At 48.2% G+C, this 22,633-nt stretch overlaps 1 protein-coding gene across 5 annotated transcripts in view; it reads right to left on the bottom strand.

The window, feature by feature from the left end:
* Positions 1-20,243: 20,243 nt before the first annotated feature.
* The window catches only part of C8H9orf43 (chromosome 8 C9orf43 homolog), a 46,768-nt gene continuing 44,378 nt past the window's right edge, over positions 20,244-22,633 (bottom strand). For all 5 annotated transcript variants that reach the window (XM_068248701.1, XM_068248702.1, XM_068248704.1 and 2 more), the window contains 2 exons: positions 21,036-21,147; positions 20,244-20,484 (listed from right to left, as the gene is read on the bottom strand). In XM_068248701.1, the coding sequence (XP_068104802.1) occupies positions 20,288-20,484; positions 21,036-21,147 (309 nt within the window). In that variant the 3' untranslated portion in view covers positions 20,244-20,287. The remainder of the gene's footprint in view (positions 20,485-21,035; positions 21,148-22,633) is intronic.

Here is a 22,633-nt window from a genome sequence, read left to right as displayed (position 1 = left end):
TTCTCTCCTTCTGGGTCGGGTTGAGAAGGTTAGAATAGTCAGCACAATTAACAGGCCAGCAGCATTGTCAACAGTGGTGTCATTCGTACTCAGGGCCGCAATCAGAATTTTCTGTGCCCCATACTGGACAAACCTATGAGGCCTCCTCATAACCCCTACACACCGAATCACAATCCGAAAGGTAGATTCTAGTAGCAGGCAGGTAGAACTCATGTGACTCCCCTGCAAAAGTGACCCCCTGCCCCCTCTTTGTCTACAAAACTTTGTATTTGTTATCAGTGGCTGAGCAAATGCAGTCATTAAAACAATTGTGCAGACAGCAGAAAACTTTTTCTACACTACAGGACCCAGCACTTGGGGAGGGGTAGAAAGCCTGGGGGTAGGGCAGCACAAATCTTTGTCTGAAAAACTTTGTACGATTCCTTATCATGGCCGAGCAGATGCAGTCATTAGAACAATTGTGCAGAAAGTTTTTTGTCTCCTTGCCCTTAGTTGTCAGTCTCTCAGGACAGGGCCCCCTGTGGCTTCTGGGCCCCCTTGCACCTGCATCCCTTGCAGGGTCTACTGTTACGCCCCTGTACACAGACATGCCACACTGATTTGCAGGTCTGCAATTGAAAAGATGTAGTGAGTGCATTATCACAGCTGGGGCTACTGACGGCCGCCCTGCACGTAGCTCCAAGAGGAAACCATCCAGGGAGCCTAAGGTGACAGACATATGGAGGCTGGCATATGTATTTCCTTTTAAACAATGCTTAATACTGGATGAATTTGCACACTGGAGGATCTCTGCTTAAGGGGCTAGAGAAGCATACATCACAACTGTTATTTTTTTGACCAATCTAACAGAAGTCAAAATACCGAGGTTGGACCTATTGTAAGTGCACTGGGTGGCCTGGTGATGGAGGTGTGAACCTCTGTACCACTACTTCACACATGTCAAACTCCGGCCCATGGCCCAAATCTGGCCTGCAGAGCCATCAAATTTGACCCCCAAGTGGTTACCCCTCTTTGCATTATGTTTGGCCCATTCTAGGCCACCAGGGAAGCTATATTGGAGGTAAAACCCTAGACCACCAGGGAAGCCATATGAGGAAGGGCGGTGCACTTGACACCAGGGAAGTGCAGGGGGGGAGGGGTCACTAGACAACAGGAAAATGTATAGGGGAGGGCTGACCACAAAATGCAATCAGATTCGCAGAAGATTTCCCAACAAAATGCAATGAGATTGGCAACAGATTTCCCCACAAATGGAATCAGATTGGCAGCATATTTCTCTACAAATGCAATGAGATTTGCAGCATATTTCCCCACAATTGCAATCAAATTGGAAGCATATTTCCCCACAAAATGCAATCAGATTGGCAGCATATTTCCCCACAAATGCAATTAGATTAGCAGCAGATTTCCCCACAAACGCAATGAGATTGGCAGCAGATTTCCCCACAAACGCAATGAGATTGGCATCAGATTTCCCCACAAATGCTATGAGATTGACAGCACATTTCCCTACAAATGCAATCTTATTGGCAGCAGATTTCCCCACAAATGCAATGAGATTGGCAGCAGATTTCCCCACAAATGCAATCCGATTGGCAGCAGATTTCCCCACAAATGCAATCCGATTGGCAGCAGATTTCCCCACAAATGCAATCCGATTGGCAGCAGATTTCCCCACAAATGCAATGATATTGGCAACAGATTTTCCCACAAATGCAATGAGATTGGCAGCAGATTTCCCCACAAATGCTATGAGATTGGCAGCACATTTCCCCACAAATGCAATCTTATTGGCAGCACATTTCCCCACAAATGCAATCTTATTGGCAGCCGATTTCCTCACAAATGCAATCTTATTGGTAGCACGTTTCCCCACAAATGCAATCTTATTGGCAGCAGATTTCCCCACAAATGTAATCTTATTGGCAGCACATTTCCCCACAAATGTAATCTTATTGGCAGCCGACTTCCTCACAAATGCAATCTTATTGGCAGCACATTTCCCCACAAATGCAATCTTATTGGCAGCAGATTTCCCCACAAATGTAATCTTATTGGCAGCAGATTTCCCCACAAATGTAATCTTATTGGCAGCAGATTTCCCCACAAATGCCATGAGATTGGCAGCACATTTCCCCACAAATGCAATGAGATTGGCAGCAGATTTCCCCACAAATGCCATGAGATTGGCAGCACATTTCCCCACAAATGCAATGAGATTGGCAGCAGATTTCCCCACAAATGCAATGAGATTGGCATCATGTTCAATCCCCACAAATGCAATGAGATTGGCAGCATGTTCAATCCCCACAAATGCAATAAGATTGGCAGCATATTTCCCCACAAAATGCTCTTTCCCCCATGCTGCGTGCGGCTGCCTAAATATACCTCCCTCGTTCTCACCTGCGGTGCAGCTGCCACCGCTAACACACCTCAGATCGGTGGTGAGCAGGAAATAGGCGTCAGCCACACCAGCCGCGCGCCGGTGAATTCAAATGCAGGAAGTGACATCATCGGTCACATCCAGCATTTAAAGTCCACCGTGCGGCTGCTATGTGCCGGTCTGGCTGGTTCCCATCTCCTGCAGCCCCTGGTCTCAGTCCTAGTATAATGGACAATGGGGACATGGCTTTGCATGCAGTATGGGGGGGAGGAGGGGTAGTGCTTTAATGTTCAATAAGTACAGGACTTTCTAGGGGGCAGGGGCAGGGTGTTGTAAGAGGTGGGTGGAGTCAAGGAAGCTTGGACAAATCCTAAGTGGCTACAAAGGGCTTGATTCATTAACCACTTCACCTCCAAGGGTTTTTCCCCTTAAAGAGATACTTAATCCTTTCCTAAAAAATCAGTTTTACTCACCTGGGGCTTCTACCAGCCCCCAACAGTTGTCCCGTGCCCTCGCAGATCACTCACAGATCCTCCAGTCCCACGCTGCCAGCTAGTTTCACTTTGCCGACAGGCCTGGTCACGCCCCCCCCCCTTCTTTGCATTCCCGTCCGCAATACCGTCCTGCGCAGGACGCTATTGTGGACGGGAACACAAAGGAGACTCGTGGCCAGGCCTGCACAGATGCAGTGAGCCTGTCTGCCGAAAACAAATGGTTTCAAAATTAACAGTAATATACCCTCTTGACATACCCTGTAGGTGTAATTTTACTATTTGGCCACAAGATGTCCTCAAGCATTACTTCCTATTGCATCTCTATAGTACGCTAAACCACGAGACGGAAAAAAAACCTGACATTTTGCATGATAATTCTGCACATTTTGTCAGCTTTTTCTATGAATTACATTAGCTGCTGTGAAAATAAAAACACGCGCAGAAACTTAGAGACAAGTGTGACCCCTGTCTTACTGTGTGTGAAGGAGCGCAGGCTATGCACGCCTTACATAGCAGCGCTCACTGCTATGTAAGGAGCGTGTCTTCCTTAGTTACGCACTTTGCTTACATAGCAACGCGCGTAACTTTGAATGCAGGCAATCCTGTGAAGTATCGCAACCGCAATACTTCACTAGCGGCCGCTACTATGTTCATAGTGAAGTATCGCGGTTGTGATACTTCACAGGACTGCCCACATTTAAGGTTAAGCATGTTGCTATGTAAGCAAAGTGCGTAACTAAGTGAAGGCACGCTCCTTACATAGCAGTGAGCGCTGCTATGTAAGGCTTGTATAGCGTGCACTCCTTCACATAGCTGCGCTGCTTTAGCAGCCATTAAGCTGCACTGCTTTAGCAGCACAGCTTACTGAATCAAGTCCAAAGATTATTACTTTTCGATCTTTTAGAAAAAAAATATTATTTTTGAACTTTGGCTTCACAGTAGTGTTGGGCGAACAGTGTTCGCCACTGTTCGGGTTCTGCAGAACATCACCCTGTTCGGGTGATGTTCGAGTTCGGCCGAACACCTGATGGTGCTCGGCCAAACCGTTCGGCCGCATGGCCGAACTAAGAGCGCATGGCCGAACGTTCCCCGAACGTTCGGCTAGCGCTGTGATTGGCCGAACGGGTCACGTGGTTTGGACCCGAACGCGCTCTGATTGGCCGAACGGTCACGTGGTTCGGGTAAATAAATACCCGAACCACGTCATATCTCCGCCATTTCTCTGTGGGTTTAGCTTTGGGTAAGCAGGCAGGGTAGTTCGCTCTCCAGCCACGCTAGCCAGGGTCCCCCCCAGTCATTGTGTGTCGCTGCTGGGAACAGTAGTACACCGCTCGCTCAGCCACACTATATATAGCATTGTTTACTGCCACTGTGTACCTCGCTCAGCCACACTATATATAGCATTGTTTACTGCCACTCTGTGTACACCGCTCAGCCAGACTATATAGCATTGTGTGTACTGCCACTGTGTACCTCGCTCAGCCACGCTATATATAGCATTGTGTTTACTGCCACTCTGTGTACACCGCTCAGCCAGACTATATAGCATTGTGTGTACTGCCACTCTGTGTACACCGCTCAGCCAGACTATATAGCATTGTGTGTACTGCCACTCTGTGTACACGGCTCAGCCAGACTATATAGCATTGTGTGTACTGCCACTCTGTGTACACCGCTCAGCCAGACTATATAGCATTGTGTGTACTGCCACTCTGTGTACACCGCTCAGCCAGACTATATAGCATTGTGTGTACTGCCACTCTGTGTACACCGCTCAGCCAGACTATATAGCATTGTGTGTACTGCCACTCTGTGTACACCGCTCAGCCAGACTATATAGCATTGTGTTTACTGCCACTCTGTGTACACCGCTCAGCCACACTATATAGCATTGTTTACTGCCACTCTGTGTACACCGCTCAGCCACACTATATAGCATTGTTTACTGCCACTCTGTGTACACCGCTCAGCCACACTATATAGCATTGTTTACTGCCACTCTGTGTACACCGCTCAGCCACACTATATAGCATTGTGTGTACTGCCACTCTGTGTACACTGCTCAGCCAGACTATATAGCATTGTTTACTGCCACTCTGTGTACACGGCTCAGCCACACTATATAGCATTGTTTACTGCCACTCTGTGTACACGGCTCAGGCACACTATATAGCATTGTTTACTGCCACTCTGTGTACACCGCTCAGCCAAACTATATAGCATTGTTTACTGCCACTCTGTGTACACGGCTCAGCCAGACTATATAGCATTGTTTACTGCCACTCTGTGTACACGGCTCAGCCACACTATATAGCATTGTTTACTGCCACTCTGTGTACACCGCTCAGCCAGACTATATAGCATTGTGTGTACTGCCACTCTGTGTACACCGCTCAGCCAGACTATATAGCATTGTTTACTGCCACTCTGTGTACACGGCTCAGCCACACTATATAGCATTGTTTACTGCCACTCTGTGTACACCGCTCAGCCAGACTATATAGCATTGTGTGTACTGCCACTCTGTGTACACCGCTCAGCCAGACTATATAGCATTGTTTACTGCCACTCTGTGTACACCGCTCAGCCACACTATATAGCATTGTTTACTGCCACTCTGTGTACACCGCTCAGCCACACTATATAGCATTGTTTACTGCCACTCTGTGTACACCGCTCAGCCACACTATATAGCATTGTGTGTACTGCCACTCTGTGTACACGGCTCAGCCAGACTATATAGCATTGTGTGTACTGCCACTCTGTGTACACTGCTCAGCCAGACTATATAGCATTGTTTACTGCCACTCTGTGTACACGGCTCAGCCACACTATATAGCATTGTTTACTGCCACTCTGTGTACACCGCTCAGCCAGACTATATAGCATTGTGTGTACTGCCACTCTGTGTACACCGCTCAGCCAGACTATATAGCATTGTTTACTGCCACTCTGTGTACACGGCTCAGCCAGACTATATAGCATTGTTTACTGCCACTCTGTGTACACGGCTCAGGCACACTATATAGCATTGTTTACTGCCACTCTGTGTACACCGCTCAGCCAAACTATATAGCATTGTTTACTGCCACTCTGTGTACACGGCTCAGCCAGACTATATAGCATTGTTTACTGCCACTCTGTGTACACGGCTCAGCCACACTATATAGCATTGTTTACTGCCACTCTGTGTACACCGCTCAGCCAGACTATATAGCATTGTGTGTACTGCCACTCTGTGTACACCGCTCAGCCAGACTATATAGCATTGTTTACTGCCACTCTGTGTACACGGCTCAGCCACACTATATAGCATTGTTTACTGCCACTCTGTGTACACGGCTCAGCCAGACTATATAGCATTGTTTACTGCCACTCTGTGTACACGGCTCAGCCACACTATATAGCATTGTTTACTGCCACTCTGTGTACACCGCTCAGCCAGACTATATAGCATTGTGTGTACTGCCACTCTGTGTACACCGCTCAGCCAGACTATATAGCATTGTGTTTACTGCCACTCTGTGTACACCGCTCAGCCACATTATATAGCATTGCGTACTCTGCCAGTCAGTGTGTATATTGCTGGGATCAGTAATACTCCACTCACCGCCAACCACTATATGAGCTCACCATGAGTTCCTCAGAGACCTCCGCTGTGAGCAGCACTCCCAACAACAGAAACAGCCATCGCCCCACGCAAGCTATAACATCCACCCCAGCAGCCAGTGGTCAGCAGCAGCCCTCCCCGGAGGAGAACGTTGTGTCCGTCGCCAGAGCGATTAATGAGGGCTGCCATTGAGGAGATGATGGGGCCTGATGTGGAGGAGGAGGTCTGGCTCAGGCCAGCATCCCAAGTTAATGTTGAGGACGATGAGGGGTCTGTGTCTGGGGATGTTGGGGTGGCAGAGGTGGTGGGTGGGTCAGACTCAGGAGAAGAGTTGTATGATGAGGATGATGATCGGGACCATCTGTATGTGCCTCAGAGTCCGACCCCGGAAAACATGTTGTATCGTGTGTTTAGGTACTAAAATCTGCGTTCCCAGTAGTGTTGGGCGAACAGTGTTCGCCACTGTTCGGGTTCTGCAGAACATCACCCCGTTCGGGGTGACTATATAGCAGACTATATAGCATTGTGTTTACTGCCACTCTGTGTACACGGCTCAGCCACACTATATAGCATTGTGTTTACTGCCACTCTGTGTCTGCTGGGAACAGTAGTACACCGCTCACCCACCACTGAATAGCATTGTGCTCTGTGTCGCTGCTGGCAATAGTGGTACACCGCTCACCCACCACTGTATAGCATTTCTGTACTGCCACTGTACTGCTGCCAGTCAGCGTGTACTTTAAGGATAAGTGAAATGAGGAAGAAATCCGGTGAAAGAGGGAGGGGCAAGGGAAGAGGTGTTTCCCCTGATGGTTCACGTACAGGCCACAGGGGAGCACCCAAGAAAACCCACTCAATACCGCCCATGTTGTCCAGGACAACCACCCTCACAGATCCAAAAGAACAGGACCAGATAATTACTTGGATGACCTCTCAAGCGTCCAGCAGTGGGTTAAGCAGCACCAGCACATCATGCACAAGGTCCGAGTCCTCAGCCAGTTACAAGGAGCCAGTGGGCACAAAGCTGACACAACCGGCAGCGACACCACGCACACAACTGCCAGATAACCAGACGACGTTGGAGTGAGCTGCGCAGAGGTTGTTCTGGGGAGCTCTACTCCACGGCGGCAGCCCCCCACAATGACATATGACGAGTTTGAGGAGATGGAAGAGGAGGGTATGGACAATGTGGACATAGACCCAGATTTTGTTTGTGAACGAGAACATCGCCGTCGTAGCAGCAGCACAGATGAGTCTGTTGAAGAACCCACTGCTGCACGAGTTCGCCTCGTGCCACAAGGTAGGCGGCGCGCAATTTCAGGCACCACAAGCGTGGAAGTTCAAGTGAGAGGCAAAAGAGGCGCAAACAGAAATCGCCAGCAAGGCAGGTGCTCCAAAGTCTGGGCTTTCTTTGAAGACTGCACTGAGGATGTTACCATGGCGATTTGCAAGGAGTGCAAGACCCGCCTGAGCAGGGGGAAAAGTATTACCAACCTCTCCACCACCAGCATGAGCCGCCACATGCTATCCAAACATCCCACTCTGTGGGCAAACGCGGCAGGACAGGGTACCACCAGCAACACTGCCTCCCTTGGGTTCACCAGACTCACCACCAGACCCGCCTCAGCAGCAGCAGTAGCCCAGCCATTGCGTGGTTCACAACATTCACAAACATCAGACGACACTGACACTGTCACTTTCCGGAGTAGTGCTCTTGAGGTCTCCCAGTGTTCATCAAACACAACAACCAACAGCCCTTCGGTGTGCAGCCCTACGGTTCAGTTGTCTGTCTCGGAGATGTTTGAGCGCAAGAGGAAATTGCCAGCAAATGACCTCCGGGCCGTGGCAGTAACAGCCAGCATAGCCAAGCTTCTGGCCTGCGAAATGCTGCCATATCGAGTGGTGGAGACAAACAGCTTCAAGGGCATGATGTCAGTGGCCATCCCACGTTACGTGGTTCCCAGCCGCTACCACTTTGCGCGCTCTGCAGTGCCTGAGTTGCATGAGCACGTGGTCAGCAAAATAACCCGAAGCTTGAAGAATGCCGTTGCCTGCAAGGTTCACCTCACCACTGACACCTGGACGAGTGCGTTCGGCCAGGGTCGATACATCTCCCTTACCGCGCACTGGGTGAACCTTGTGGAGCCTGGCAGCGATTCCTCACCTGCTAAGGCGCGGGTGTTGCCCACGCCGCAAACAGCTGCACCGCCGTCCCTCCCACTGGATAACAACAGCAGCACCTACCTCTCTGACTCCTTCTCCTCCAACGCATCTCAAAGCTGTACCTCATCCGGAAACGCTAACCTAGCACCAGCAGCAGTAGGATCGTGGAAGCAGTGCAGCACAGCTGTTGGCATGCGTCAGCAAGCGTTGCTGAAGCTGATCTGCCTTGGGGATAAGCAGCACACAGGGGAGGAAATTTGGAGGGGAATAAAGGAACAGACGGATTTGTGGCTGGCACCGCTGGACCTGAAACCGGGCATGAAGCTAGACACCTGGCACGAACTGGCAATGTACGCAATAGAGGTGCTGGCTTGCCCGGCAGCCAGCGTTATGTCGGAACGCTGTTTCAGTGCTGCCGGAGGCATCGTCACAGATCGGCGTATCCGCCTCTCCACAGAAAATGCAGACCGTCTGACTCAAATTAAAATGAATCAATCCTGGATTGGAAACGACTACGCAACACTCCAGGACCCCAACCAAGTAACATGACCAATGAACATCTGGGATGGTTTAGCGTTTCCGGTCCCTGTTTATTGAACCTCTCATCTGTATTACATTTATGACTGCATGGCGGCAAAAAGCATTGCTGCTATATCCGCACGCTTTTTGTCCTCATGCAAGGCCTGTGTTGTTGTGTCTCAAAAAGCATGGTCTTCTCCTCCTGCGCCTGCTCCTGTTCCATCACGTGTGCTGCTGCTGCTGGGTTAGCGTTGCCGGTCCCTGTTTATGGAACCTCTTATCTTTATTACATTTATGACTGCATGGCGGTACAAAGCATGCTATCCGCACGCTTCTTGTCCTCATGCAAGGCCTGGGTTGTTGTGTCTCAAAAAGCGTGGCCTTCTCCTCCTGCGCCTCCTCCTGTTCCATCACGTGTGCCGCTGCTGCTGCTGCTGGGTTAGCGTTGCCGGTCCCTGTTTATGGAACCTCTCATCTTTATTACATTTATGACTGCATGGCGGTACAAAGCATGCTATCCGCACGCTTCTTGTCCTCATGCAAGGCCTGGGTTGTTGTGTCTCAAAAAGCGTGGCCTTCTCCTCCTGCGCCTCCACCTGTTCCATCACGTCTGCTGCTGCTGGGTTAGCGTTGCCGGTGACGGTCCCTGTTTATGGAACCTCTTATCTTTATTACATTTATGACTGCATGGCGGTAAAAATGCATGCTATCCGCACGCTTCTTGTCCTCATGCAAGGCCTGGGTTGTTGTGTCTCACAAAGCGTGGCCTTCTCCTCCTGCGCCTCCTCCTGCTCCATCACGTCTGCTGCTGCTGGGTTAGCGTTGCCGCGTGGTCCGTTTATTGAACCACTTATCTTTATTACATTTATGACTGCATGGTGGTAAAAAGCATGCTATCCGCACGCTTCTTGTCCTCATGCAAGGCCTGGGTTGTTGTGTCTCAAAGCGTGGCCTTCTCCTCCTGCGCCTCCTCCTGCTCCATCACGTGTGCTGCTGCTGGGTTAGCGTTACCGGTCCCTGTTTATTGAACCTCTCATCTTTATTACATTTATGACTGCATGGCGGTAAAAAGCATGCTATCCGCACGCTTCTTGTCCTCATGCAAGGCCTGGGATGTTGTGTCTCAAAAAGCGTGGCCTTCTCCTCCTGCGCCTCCTCCTGTTCCATCACGTGTGCTGCTGCTGCTGCTGCTGCTGGGTTAGCGTTACCGGTCCCTGTTTATTGAACCTCTCATCTTTATTACATTTATGACTGCATGGCGGTAAAAAGCATGCTATCCGCACGCTTCTTGTCCTCATGCAAGGCCTGGGATGTTGTGTCTTAAAAAGCATGGCCTTCTCCTCCTGCGCCTGCTCCTGTTCCATCACGTGTTCTGCTGCTTGTGCTGGGTTAGCGTTACCGGTCCCTTTTCCTGGAACCTCTTATCTTTATTACATTTATGACTGCATGGCGGCAAAAAGCATGTTACCTGTGCAAAGAAAACAGACATTTTCCACATTTAAAAGACAGTTTTCCCTTTGAAACTTTACAATCAATTTTCTCAAAAACTATAAGCTCTTTTTCAAATATTTTTTTTCCTCTTGTACCCACTCCCAAGGTGCACATACCCTGCTAATTTGGGGTATGTAGCATGTAAGGAAGCTTTACAAAGCACAAAAGTTCGGGTCCCCATTGACTTCCATTATGTTCGGAGTTCGGGTCGAACACCCGAACATCGCGAACCCGAACATCTAGGTGTTCGCCCAACACTACTTCACAGCAGCACCGTTTCTCCCAGGGACGCTTGCACAGCTATGTGCCCGATAAATAGCAGCCATTCTTTGCATCACTTTGCAGCATTTTTTCACAAGTGCCTGAGACCTCTGTAGAGTACTGTGTGAAAGAAGACATTCCTGCCGTGTTTTCACCCGATGCTGAGTGACAATAGCCGGGGATGAGGTCACACTGGCAGGACCGCATTCTCCAGACCACTTCTCCCGCTTCCTCTCACATGGGCCAGTTCATGGAGCTAGAGCATGTGAGGTCTTCAGCAGCTTCTACAGTCATTGCCTGGGATTAGAGTTCTAATTAATGCAACTTTGCAAAACCATTGCAGGAAAAACACATAGCGAGTGCCTAGCCATCCCTCCATGCTGTTTCCCTGCCAGTTATTCTGTCCTGGGTCCTGCCACTCCAGTCCACAGTCACCATGATCCCTGTCATGTCAGTTGAGTCCGCAGTCTGTCATCCTTGTCCCCGCCACTCTGCTGTTTGTCACCCTCTCCCTGCCAGGCCAGTCCCTAGTATGTCATCCTGATCCTTCCAGGCCAGTCCCCAGTATGTCATCCTGATCCTTCTAGTCCAGTCTCCAGTCTGTCATCCTTGTCCCCGCCAGTCTGCAGTTTGTCATCCTGGTCCCTATCAGTCCAGTCTCCAGTGCGTCACCCGGCTCGCGATCTTCCGGAGGGGAGAGCGCAGGCCAGGCTTGTAGCGGAACTACGGCGTGGAAACTAACAGACTTATAGGGGCTGGAGGAAGCCCCTGGTGAGTTAAATGTTTTGTTTTTTTCGCAGATGTTTCATTTAAGGTATGCAATGCATATACAGTAGTGTGAATGAAGCCTTACACACACCCCCATACCCCACAAAAAAAGTAATGACTGTGTATAGAGGATATCATAATCATAGGAGGATACAGAGGAGCTTTCCTCTCACTCGTTCCATTAAGTGTAGGTTCACACTTATTTTAAAAACAGAGCCACGGATACCAATGTTAAAAATAGCAGCAGTGTATTATTACAACACTCACAGGAAAGCAGCAAAGAACAGGATATATAGCAATTTGTAGACAATAATTTCAAAACTTTATTTAAAATAGTTTTTGAACTAATTTTTGTAATGATAATAGTCTATTGAAAGCTCTGTACACACGCTAGACCAGTGATGGCTAACCTTGGCACTCCAGCTGTGGTGGAACTACAAGTCCCATGAGGCATTGCTGACAGCTCTAAGCATAACTCGGGGAGGCAGAGGCATGATGGGATTTGTAGTTTTGTCATAGCTGGAGTGCCAAGGTTAGCCATCACTGCGCTAAAACAACGAAGAACGACTTGACACCCGAGTGTTAGAAAAAAGGGGCATAGAGATGTGAAGACACTGACAAACCACGATTATCATTTATATAGATCGATAAACCCTGCCAGATCCGCTTGGATTATAGTTGGTAGAAAATACATATATCAGAAGATGATGAAGGATTGTTTGCACTGACACATTGGTGCGAGGCTACCTACGTAGTTACTGTTTCCTCCATTTTGAGGTTCTGTTCCATTGGTACACAGTTGTTGCATAAAATGCACTATGTCGCCATCACTTTGTTCACTCATTGCATTGTCGATTGTGGTGTTACTCTACTGCAGGGGTCAGGAACCTTTTTGGCTGAGAGAGTCATAAACGCCACATATTTTAAAATGTAATTCCGTGAGAGCCATACAATATGTTTCAAATTGGGACAGTAGGACTCACGCCTGTGTTGCCATGGTGATGTGTATACAGTTGATCCGCCGGGCAGCGGCAGTGTCAGGCACGTCTTCAGCTTCTCTTGGGTTTCAGCAACATCAGCAATTTCCACGAGAGCCAGAGAGGAGAAATACCAACTAACAGCTTGTACAATTGGCTCGCTGACTTGGGGGTTGATTCACTTTGTAGGATGAGATCCCAGCACAGAGCAACTGCCATTCACTAATTGCCTTTGAAACTAAAAAAACAAATGAGAATCTCCCACGAGGAGATGAGCTAGTCGGCAATGTCAGATTTCCACTACTTACTGTAAGTAACAGCAACCTAGGAGACAGGTAATTTATGGCTCATTTCACTCTGGAAGAAACTTACTTCTTATTTGTATGTGTTTACACGCAAATTACATTACGATTTTTGCGATAGTGGTCCCTTAAGCCTGCCCACAAGGGGACCAATACTGGACATAACATTCAACAAAAGTCCAACCCCTAACATCTAAATAACTTCCATGGACTTCAATCCATCCATAGAACTGTAACAGCATAATTAGCCTTCTGTATAGCAGCTGATCTATGAAATGATATATCTTCTATGTTATATCCAGAAACAAGTAAACTGGCCAACGGATCAATAGCAGCAAATGGGAAATCACTTCCTTGTATAATCATTAATGAAACCCTGACAGGCCCAGAGACACAGTTCCAGAGATGACTATTGATATGATTCGGTCTTAAGTGCTCTGCTGCCACCTTGTGCTGAAGGGCTGTAATGACACGTTTACTGTTCGGTAGTTAGGGGCTTGCACAATGCAAACAATGTTTCTGTTGTGAACTGTCTGTCACTACAACAGTCATAATTGAACCACAAGTCACCCTGTAGTTGGTAGGTATGATACAGTATTTGGAAACATAAGAAAAAACAGAAGCTGAAATAAAACAACTGGGCTGGTTGCTGACACCAGGTCAACAAAAACTGGGGTCACGGGCAGTGGGTGCCAAATCAAAGTAAACCTAAATCTTAAAAAAAAACCTTTCACACTTACCTTAGTAGGGTGGAGCTTTTCGATGCTCTAGAGCAGTGTTTTTCAACATTTTATTGGTATGTACCCCTTAAAACCCCGTACTCACCAAGTACCCCATAGCATAGTAAACATTATCACAAGTACCGCTTGACAAATATATATTTCATCGTAGTACATGATTATTGGTTCTACACAATTTCCAAGGATTTACTACTGCTTTTAATTAGCTAAAACATGAATTTGGTCTTGTTTAAATAAGATTTATCATTTTCTAAAACTCTAAATTTGTTATTCTTGATTAAGTTATTAAACCTGAGTACCCCCTGGAACCATCAGAAGTACCTGCTCGGGTACGCGTACCACACATTAAGAACCTAGGCTCTTGACCACAGGTGTCAAATTAAAGGTCCACGGGCCGGATACCGCCCTCCTTACCATTTTATGTGGCCCTCAAGAGCCTCAAATGTTCATCATTGTAAGCAGAGACAGGGTTTCTGGATGAAACATTGTCAGTTTGAGCTGGGGAGGATGTGTGTGTGTGTGTGTGTGTGTGTGTGGAGGGGGGGGGTTCAGCAGCAACCCACAAGACCCCCAGTGATTAGCATGGGGCCCCCTCCTGGCACCCTTTCACTCCTGACACCCTCTCCCCACATTGCAGAGTAGCGCAGGGCAGCAGTGTAGCATTTACCTTCTCCCGCGATGCGTCGGGTCTTTTCTGCTATGTTCATCCACACACTCTGTGCTTCCATTCCCTCAGCTTTTGATCACATGACGGACATTCGGAGCCAGAGGTATGCATGGCTGTCAGGAGTCCTGAAACACCACTGGAGCAGGTAAATATTAAACTGTTCCACTGTGCTACTCTGCAGAAGGGGGAGGAGCAGGCCAACCCATGGTTGCTATAGTGATGCCTTGGTTATGGTTTCTCTGTAAAGTTGAACGCTGTAACAAGGGGCCCAGCGGTGGAACGAGGGGGCGCAGAGAGGGCGGGGAAGGCTCTAAGAGATCCATAGCCTTCCCTCTTCTTAGGTGAGTATATAACTTTTCTTTTCCGTGACTACAGAAGTATCCTTTAAATGGATGGTCATCTGAGATGGAGTGCTGCTTGAGATGAGTGGCTGGATAGTGTACTAATTAAGGTCACAACCTTTGATGTTAGTGATGAAGTGGTTAAACCCTGGTCTTCTAAGGGTGATTTTAGCAATTTTAACTTTTCAGCACTCCTCCCTTTCATTCGCCAATAACTTTATCACTACTTATCACAACAAAATGGTCTCTATCTTGTTTTTCCCGCCACCAATTAGGCTTTCTTTGGATGGTACATTTTGCTAAGATTGATTTTATTCTAAATGCATTTTAATGGGAATAATAAGAAACAAATTGAATAAATTCATTATTTCAAATTTTTCCGGACATTATAGTTTTAAAATAAAATGTTCTACTGTGGATAAAACCCCCACATTTTATTTGCCCATGTGTCCTGGTTATTGCAACATTTATAATATTTCCCTAGAACAATGTATGGCGACAATATTTTATTTGGAAATAAAGGTGCATTTTCTCTCTTTTGCATCCATCAGTAATTACAAGCCCATATATGCAAAAATAACAGGAATATACCCTCAAGACATACACATTATAAAAGTTCAGTCCCTAAAGTAACTATTTCTTTTTTTGTCATTTTTTAATATGCAATTTTTTTTGTGTAACTATGGGAGAGTGGTGGAGGTAAGGGTTAATTTTAATGGTATATGTATGTGTATTTATTTTAAAAAAAATGTATGTAGGCATAATTTTACTATTTGGCCACAAGATGTCCCCACACATTTTCTTCCTGCGCGTACTGGAAATAATGTGTGTACGTGTAACTGTTTGTTTTTTTTTACAATGAACGCAGGCATCTCATTCATGTCGGTGATCACTGACATGGGGACCAAGATCAATGAATGGAAACTGCGTTCCCATTCACTGATCTGCCTACTAACGGGCAGGAAAGAGCAAGCGGGAGTGCGCAGTGGTGACCGCGGTGGGATACGTATATCTGCGCCCCTGAGGCTAAGATAACGTTTTTAGGGGCGTAGATATATTGTCATAAAAGCAATAAGTGGTTAAATCCTGGCTGTTCTATTCAGTAAAGAGTCTTTGTGCAAGACTCCCTAACACGCCAGGGTCGCTTACTAAAAGATCCATCTTTTACCAAGGGGACACTTGACGGTACACGATGGGCACCACCGATAATTTAAATGATCGTGGTACTTTGCGTGGGAGTCAGCTAAACGTACCCACGATTGCGAAATCGCGGATTTGATCGCTCATTGAGGAAAAAGAGAGAGGGTGCTATATAAATGTTAGTATCACATCTCATGGTCCCACCTGTTACCTCAGGAAAATAACTATTATTACAAAAGAAACCTAATTCTATGACATCATCTTATTTTTAGTCCGAAGTGCTAGTTTCTCTGAGCCTATTTAAGCAATAAGCCTGATTAGTTACACATCTACAGGGATCCACTGGGATCCCCACATGGGATAGCATGAGTGATCCAGCAACATGGGTTTGTTTCTGCTCTTAAACCCCCAAGGATGGACATGGTATTTTTATATGCATTTAAAAGAACATCATTTTACTTAAAAAAAAAAAAAAGTTTTTGTGAAATAAGCTGCAGTTCAGAGTTCCTCAACTCATCCTCAGAATCCTTTCGCTGCCTGCTCACTCCCATCCAGTCTGAAACTCTCATCCCCTTTTAGTGACATGGACATGCAGAGGGGACAGTGACAACTCTCTTACCTGAAGCCACGCCTTATAACCAATCAGGTCTATCAGTCTCAATTACGTAGGATAGAGGCGCTCAAGCTGGGCAAACCCCAGCCGTTGGCAATTTACCGCCATTGACCTGAAGAAGTGGACGTGTTGTCCTTCTGTTTTTGTGCAAATAAAATGTACGCCTATACGTATACACCTGTTGTGCATTTTCAGAGGGAGGTGGGCCAACATTACCTCTCCTTATAAGCAGTATTTTTATGCATTTTGGGCACCTCCACCCAGTAGTTTATCAAGTAAGAAGGCGTGGCTTCAGTCTAGGTAGGGAGGTGGAGCTAAAAGGTAGCTGGAGATTACTGGGAGATGACAACTGGTACAATTCCAAACTGTGGAAATTTGCATAAAATTAGCATTTAGTAGATTCTCATTGGCTATCCCTATTTAAAATCTAGAGGCAGACAATTATTAAAAAACTCAGCCCAGGTTTGCTGTATGACCTGTGCTGTCACCACTAGGGGTCCTCGGCTTGCTGTATGACCTGTGCTGTCACCACTAGGGGTCCTCGGCTTGCTGTATGACCTGTGTTGTCATCACTAGGGGTCCTTGGCTTGCTGTATGACCTGTGCTGTCACCACTAGGGGTCCTCAGCTTGCTGTATGACCTGTGCTGTCACCACTAGGGGTCCTCGGCTTGCTGTATGACCTGTGATGTCACCACTAGGGATCCTCAGCTTGCTGTATGACCTGTGATGTCACCACTGGAGGTCCTCAGCTTGCTGTATGACCTGTGATGTCACCACTAGAGGTCCTCAGCTTGCTGTATGACCTGTGATGTCACTACTAAAGGTCTTTAGCTTGCTGTATGACCTGGGATGTCACCACTAAAGGTCCTCAGCTTGCTGTATGACCTGTGCTGTCACCACTAGGGATCCTCAGCTTTCTGTATGACCTGTGATGTCACCACTAAAGGTCCTCAGCTTGCTGTATGACCTGTGCTGTCACCACTAGGGGTCCTCGGCTTGCTGTATGACCTGTGCTGTCACCACTAGGGATCCTCAGCTTGCTGTATGACCTGTGCTGTCATCACTAGGGGTCCTCAGCTTGCTGTATGACCTGTGATGTCACCACTAGAGGTCCTCAGCTTGCTGTATGACCTGGGATGTCACCACTAAAGGTCCTCAACTTGCTGTATGAACTGTGATGTCACCACTAGGGATCCTCAGCTTGCTGTATGACCTGGGATGTCACCACTAGAGGTCCTCAGCTTGCTGTATGACCTGTGATGTCACCACTAGAGGTCCTCAGCTTGCTGAATGACCTGTGATGTCACCACTAGGGGTCCTCGGCTTGCTGTATGAACTGTGATGTCACCACTAAAGGTCCTCAGCTTGCTGTATGACCTGTGATGTCACCACTAGAGGTCCTCAGCTTGCTGAATGACCTGTGATGTCACTACTAGGGGTCCTCGGCTTGCTGTATGAACTGTGATGTCACCACTAAAGGTCCTCAGCTTGCTGTATGACCTGTGCTGTCACCACTAGGGCCCCTCAGCTTGCTGTATGACCTGTGCTGTCACCACTAGGGGTCCTCAGCTTGCTGATTGATCTGTGCTGTCACCACTAGGGGTCCTCAGTTTGCTGTATGACCTGTGCTGTCACCACTAGGGGTCTTCTACTTGCTGTATGACCTGTGCTGTCACCACTAGGGGTCCTCAGCTTGTTGTATGACCTGTGCTGTCACCACTAGGGGCTCTCAGCTTGCTGTATGACCTGTGCTGTCACCACTAGGGGTCCTCGGCCTGCTGTATGACCTGTGCTGTCACCACTAGGGATCCTCAGCTTGCTGATTTATCTGTGCTGTCACCACTAGGGGTCCTCAGCTTGCTGATTGACCTGTGATGTCACCACTAGAGGTCCTCAGCTTGCTGAATGACCTGTGATGTCACTACTAGGGGTCCTCGGCTTGCTGTATGAACTGTGATGTCACCACTAAAGGTCCTCAGCTTGCTGTATGACCTGTGCTGTCACCACTAGGGCCCCTCAGCTTGCTGTATGACCTGTGCTGTCACCACTAGGGGTCCTCAGCTTGCTGATTGATCTGTGCTGTCACCACTAGGGGTCCTCAGTTTGCTGTATGACCTGTGCTGTCACCACTAGGGGTCTTCTACTTGCTGTATGACCTGTGCTGTCACCACTAGGGGTCCTCAGCTTGTTGTATGACCTGTGCTGTCACCACTAGGGGCTCTCAGCTTGCTGTATGACCTGTGCTGTCACCACTAGGGGTCCTCGGCCTGCTGTATGACCTGTGCTGTCACCACTAGGGATCCTCAGCTTGCTGATTTATCTGTGCTGTCACCACTAGGGGTCCTCAGCTTGCTGATTGACCTGTGCTGTCACCACTAGGGGTCCTCAGCTTGCTGTATGACCCGTGCTGTCACCACTAGGCGTCCTCAGCTTGTTGTATGACCTGTGCTGTCACCACTAGGGATCCTCAGCTTGCTGATTTATCTGTGCTGTCACCACTAGGGGTCCTCAGCTTGCTGTATGACCTGTGCTGTCACCACTAGGGGTCCTCAGCTTGTTGTATGACCTGTGCTGTCACCACTAGGGGTCCTCAGCTTGTTGTATGACCTGTGCTGTCACCACTAGGGGCCCTCAGCTTGCTGTATGACCTGTGCTGTCACCATTAGGGGCCCTCAGCTTGCTGTATGACCTGTGCTGTCACCACTAGGGGCCCTCAGCTTGCTGTATGACCTGTGCTGTCACCACTAGGGGCCCTCAGCCTGCTGTATGACCTGTGCTGTCACCATTAGGGGCCCTCAGCTTGCTGATTTATCTGTGCTGTCACCACTAGGGGTCCTCAGCTTGCTGTATGACCTGTGCTGTCACCACTAGGCGTCCTCGACTTGCTGTATGACCTGTGATGTCACCACTAGGGGTCCTCGGCTTGCTGTATGAACTGTGATGTCACCACTAAAGGTCCTCAGCTTGCTGTATGACCTGTGCTGTCACCACTAGGGGTCCTCAGCTTGCTGTATGACCTGTGCTGTCACCACTAGGGATCCTCAGCTTGCTGATTGATCTGTGCTGTCACCACTAGGGGCCCTCAGCTTGCTGTATGACCTGTGCTGTCACCACTAGGGGCCCTCAGCCTGCTGTATGACCTGTGCTGTCACCACTAGGGGTCCTCAGCTTGCTGTATGACCTGTGCTGTCACCACTAGAGGTCCTCAGCTTGCTGTATGACCTGTGATGTCACCACTAGGGGTCCTCGGCTTGCTGTATGAACTGTGGCTGAAGGTGTAATGGTTAAGGGCTCTGCCTCTGACACAGGAGACCAGGGTTCGAATCTCGGCTCTGCCTGTTCAGTAAGCCAGCACTAATTCAGTAGGAGACCTTTGGCAAGTCTCCCTTACACTGCTACTGGCGCTTTGAGTCCGCAAGGAGAAAAGCGCAATATAAATGTTATTTGTCTTGTCTTGTCTTGTGATGTCACCACTAAAGGTCAGCTTGCTGTATGACCTGTGTTGTCACCACTAGGGATCCCCAGCTTGCTGTATGACCTGTGATATCACCACTAGGGGTCCTCGGCTTGCTGTATGATCTTTGCAGTCACCACTAGGGGTTCTCAGCCTGCTGTATGACCTGTGCTGTCACCACTAGGGGTCCTCAGCTTGCTGTATGACCTGTGATGTCACCACTAGGGGCCTCAGCTTGCTGTGTGACCTGTGATGTCACCACTAGGGGTCCTCGGCTTGCTGTATGATCTTTGCAGTCACCACTAGGGGTTCTCAGCTGTAAACTGGAGAGACTTTTAATAAATCAGACATAATAAGTGGCTTCTACAGTCCAGACATGCTGCTCCCTTGCATTGGGGAGGGAGGGGGAGGATTGGGCTGTGGGGATATGGTTCTCTGTTCAGTGGAGTCCTCCTGCTCTTCAGTCACTTCTGGGCTACGGACGATGGCTTCAGCTTGTTCAGGGAATGCATCCTCCACCCGAGGCTCCTCCTCCCTGGGAAGGTGCTCGTTCCTCTGGTCTGTAGACAGACAAAGCAGAGCATGTAGCTGTGCCGAGGCTAAAGGTGGCCACACACCATACAATAAAATGATCCAATTTTATGGCAATTCGATAAAAATGATTGGTTGTCCTGATGAATTGAAAGCTTTTTTTCATTTACATGGTGGAAGAACCCGCGCAGGTGAATAGCACCTCACCAAAGCCCCTTTCACATTACCCTGAAGCAGGCAGCGCACTGACAGGGTAATGTCCATAGCCCCGCCTACCGCTCAGTGATGTACTTCCTGCTGCCCATGCAGTGTGGTCTGCGCATGCGCGTCGTTGTGCACCGCGCTCCACCGTTTACTGTGTCGGCGTACATACATACGTACAGTAGGCACGGATCATGCGGTAATGCACGGATGACTTTGCGACGGGATTGCGGCAAATTAACTACTTTCTTTACACTGCGTTGCCTCACGTATGAAAGTCTCCATTGACTTTCATTGACTTAGCGGCCTCTTGGGGTGAAAATGCTTACCGCAGCGCCATAGTGTAAAAGGGCCCTCGATATAAATAAATCTGACTCACCTGGAGAAGGGAAGCTTCCCTTGTTTCCAGTCTGTCCTTTAGGATCAGCTTCTTCGGCCGCTCCTCCTGGGGAGTCTTGTTTACTTATCTTCCTGGAGTCCAGATCAGTGGGCTGCAGGCAGAAATGGAAGTATAAGGAATTCAGCTGCAGTGTGTTACCATAGCAGCCCAATATCTGGAATCGGGCGTAACTAGAAATCACTGGGCCCCCTGCAAAACTTTGGAAGCCCCCCGCCCCTTGCCTTATGCACAGGTAAAGTGAGAACCAATGTTATTCAACTGGCTAGTGTACACTTGAATGTGTGTTCCACATGCAGATAAAAACAAAAGGCAGCACGGTGGCGTAGTGGTTAGCTCTCTCGCCTTGCAGCGCTGGGTCCCTGGTTCGAATCCCAGCCAGGGCACTATCTGCAAAGAGTTTGTATGTTCTCTCCGTGCCTGCGTGGGTTTCCTCCGGGCACTCCGGTTTCCTCCCACATTCCAAAAACATACGGATAAGTTAATTGGCTTCCCCTAAAAAAAAAAAAAAATTGGCCCTAGACTACTACAGTACTTACACTACATAATATAGACATATGGCAATGGTAGGGATTAGATTGTAAGCTCCTTTGAGGGACAGTTAGTGACAAGATATATATATACACTGTACAGCGCTGCGTAATATGTCGGCGCTATATAAATACTAAATAATAATAATAATAAAACAAAATAAATCAATTACATTAGCTTCTGTGATAAAATGTGAATGTTTTCACTCATACAGACACACATGGTGTACAGAAAACACATACAGAATACCGACAGACGAGTGTGCTCCCAGCCGCAGCTTATTATACTCACTCTGTCCATCTCTGATGGAGCAGAACTGGCTCTGCAGACTTCTCCAGTATCACTACAGTACACAGCACTTGGGGAGGGAGCGGATCGGCTGGCGGCAGGACGTTGTACACAAGAGTCTGCTGCACACTGAATAGGGACTGTCTACAAATCTTTGTCTGTAAACTTTGTATGATTCGTTATCTGTGGCTGAGCAGATGCAGTCATTAGAACAATTGTGCAGAGAGCAGAAAGCTTTTTCTCCCCATGCCCTTAGTTGTCAGTCTCTCAGGACAGGGAAACGGAAAAGAAACTTCTGCCCCACAGGGCCCCCTGATGCTTCTGGGCTCTCCTGCGGCTGCATCCCTTGCAGGGTCTATTGTTTCGCTCCTGTCTGGAATATCTGTCATCCCAAAGCCTGTCAATGATCCATGATCCCTTATGGTGAGGCTCATTTTTAAAAAAAATTGTAATAACAGGTTTCCACATGGACAAGTGTGCTCCCAGCAAGGAGGACAGAGAGGAATGCAGCAAGCAATCAAGCGGTTGTTTAAATAACAGTTCTGGCTTTTCGGGACGTTCGCGTATACACCGGGGTAGATCCTGTTGTCTTGTTGTAGATGCTACATGGAGCATCAGTTTTCAGCGTCGCACATGTGCGGAAGCGTATTTTAGAAATACGCTTCTGCACATGTCATCCATTGCCCAACAGGAAGTGAGCATCACTTCCTGTAGGACGAATGCCAGACAGAGATTACCGCGTACTAACGCGGTAATCCCTG

This window comes from Hyperolius riggenbachi, chromosome 8 (assembly GCF_040937935.1).
Source record: "Hyperolius riggenbachi isolate aHypRig1 chromosome 8, aHypRig1.pri, whole genome shotgun sequence".
Taxonomy (NCBI): domain Eukaryota; kingdom Metazoa; phylum Chordata; class Amphibia; order Anura; family Hyperoliidae; genus Hyperolius; species Hyperolius riggenbachi.
This window is presented reverse-complemented; position numbering and strand designations above follow the sequence as displayed.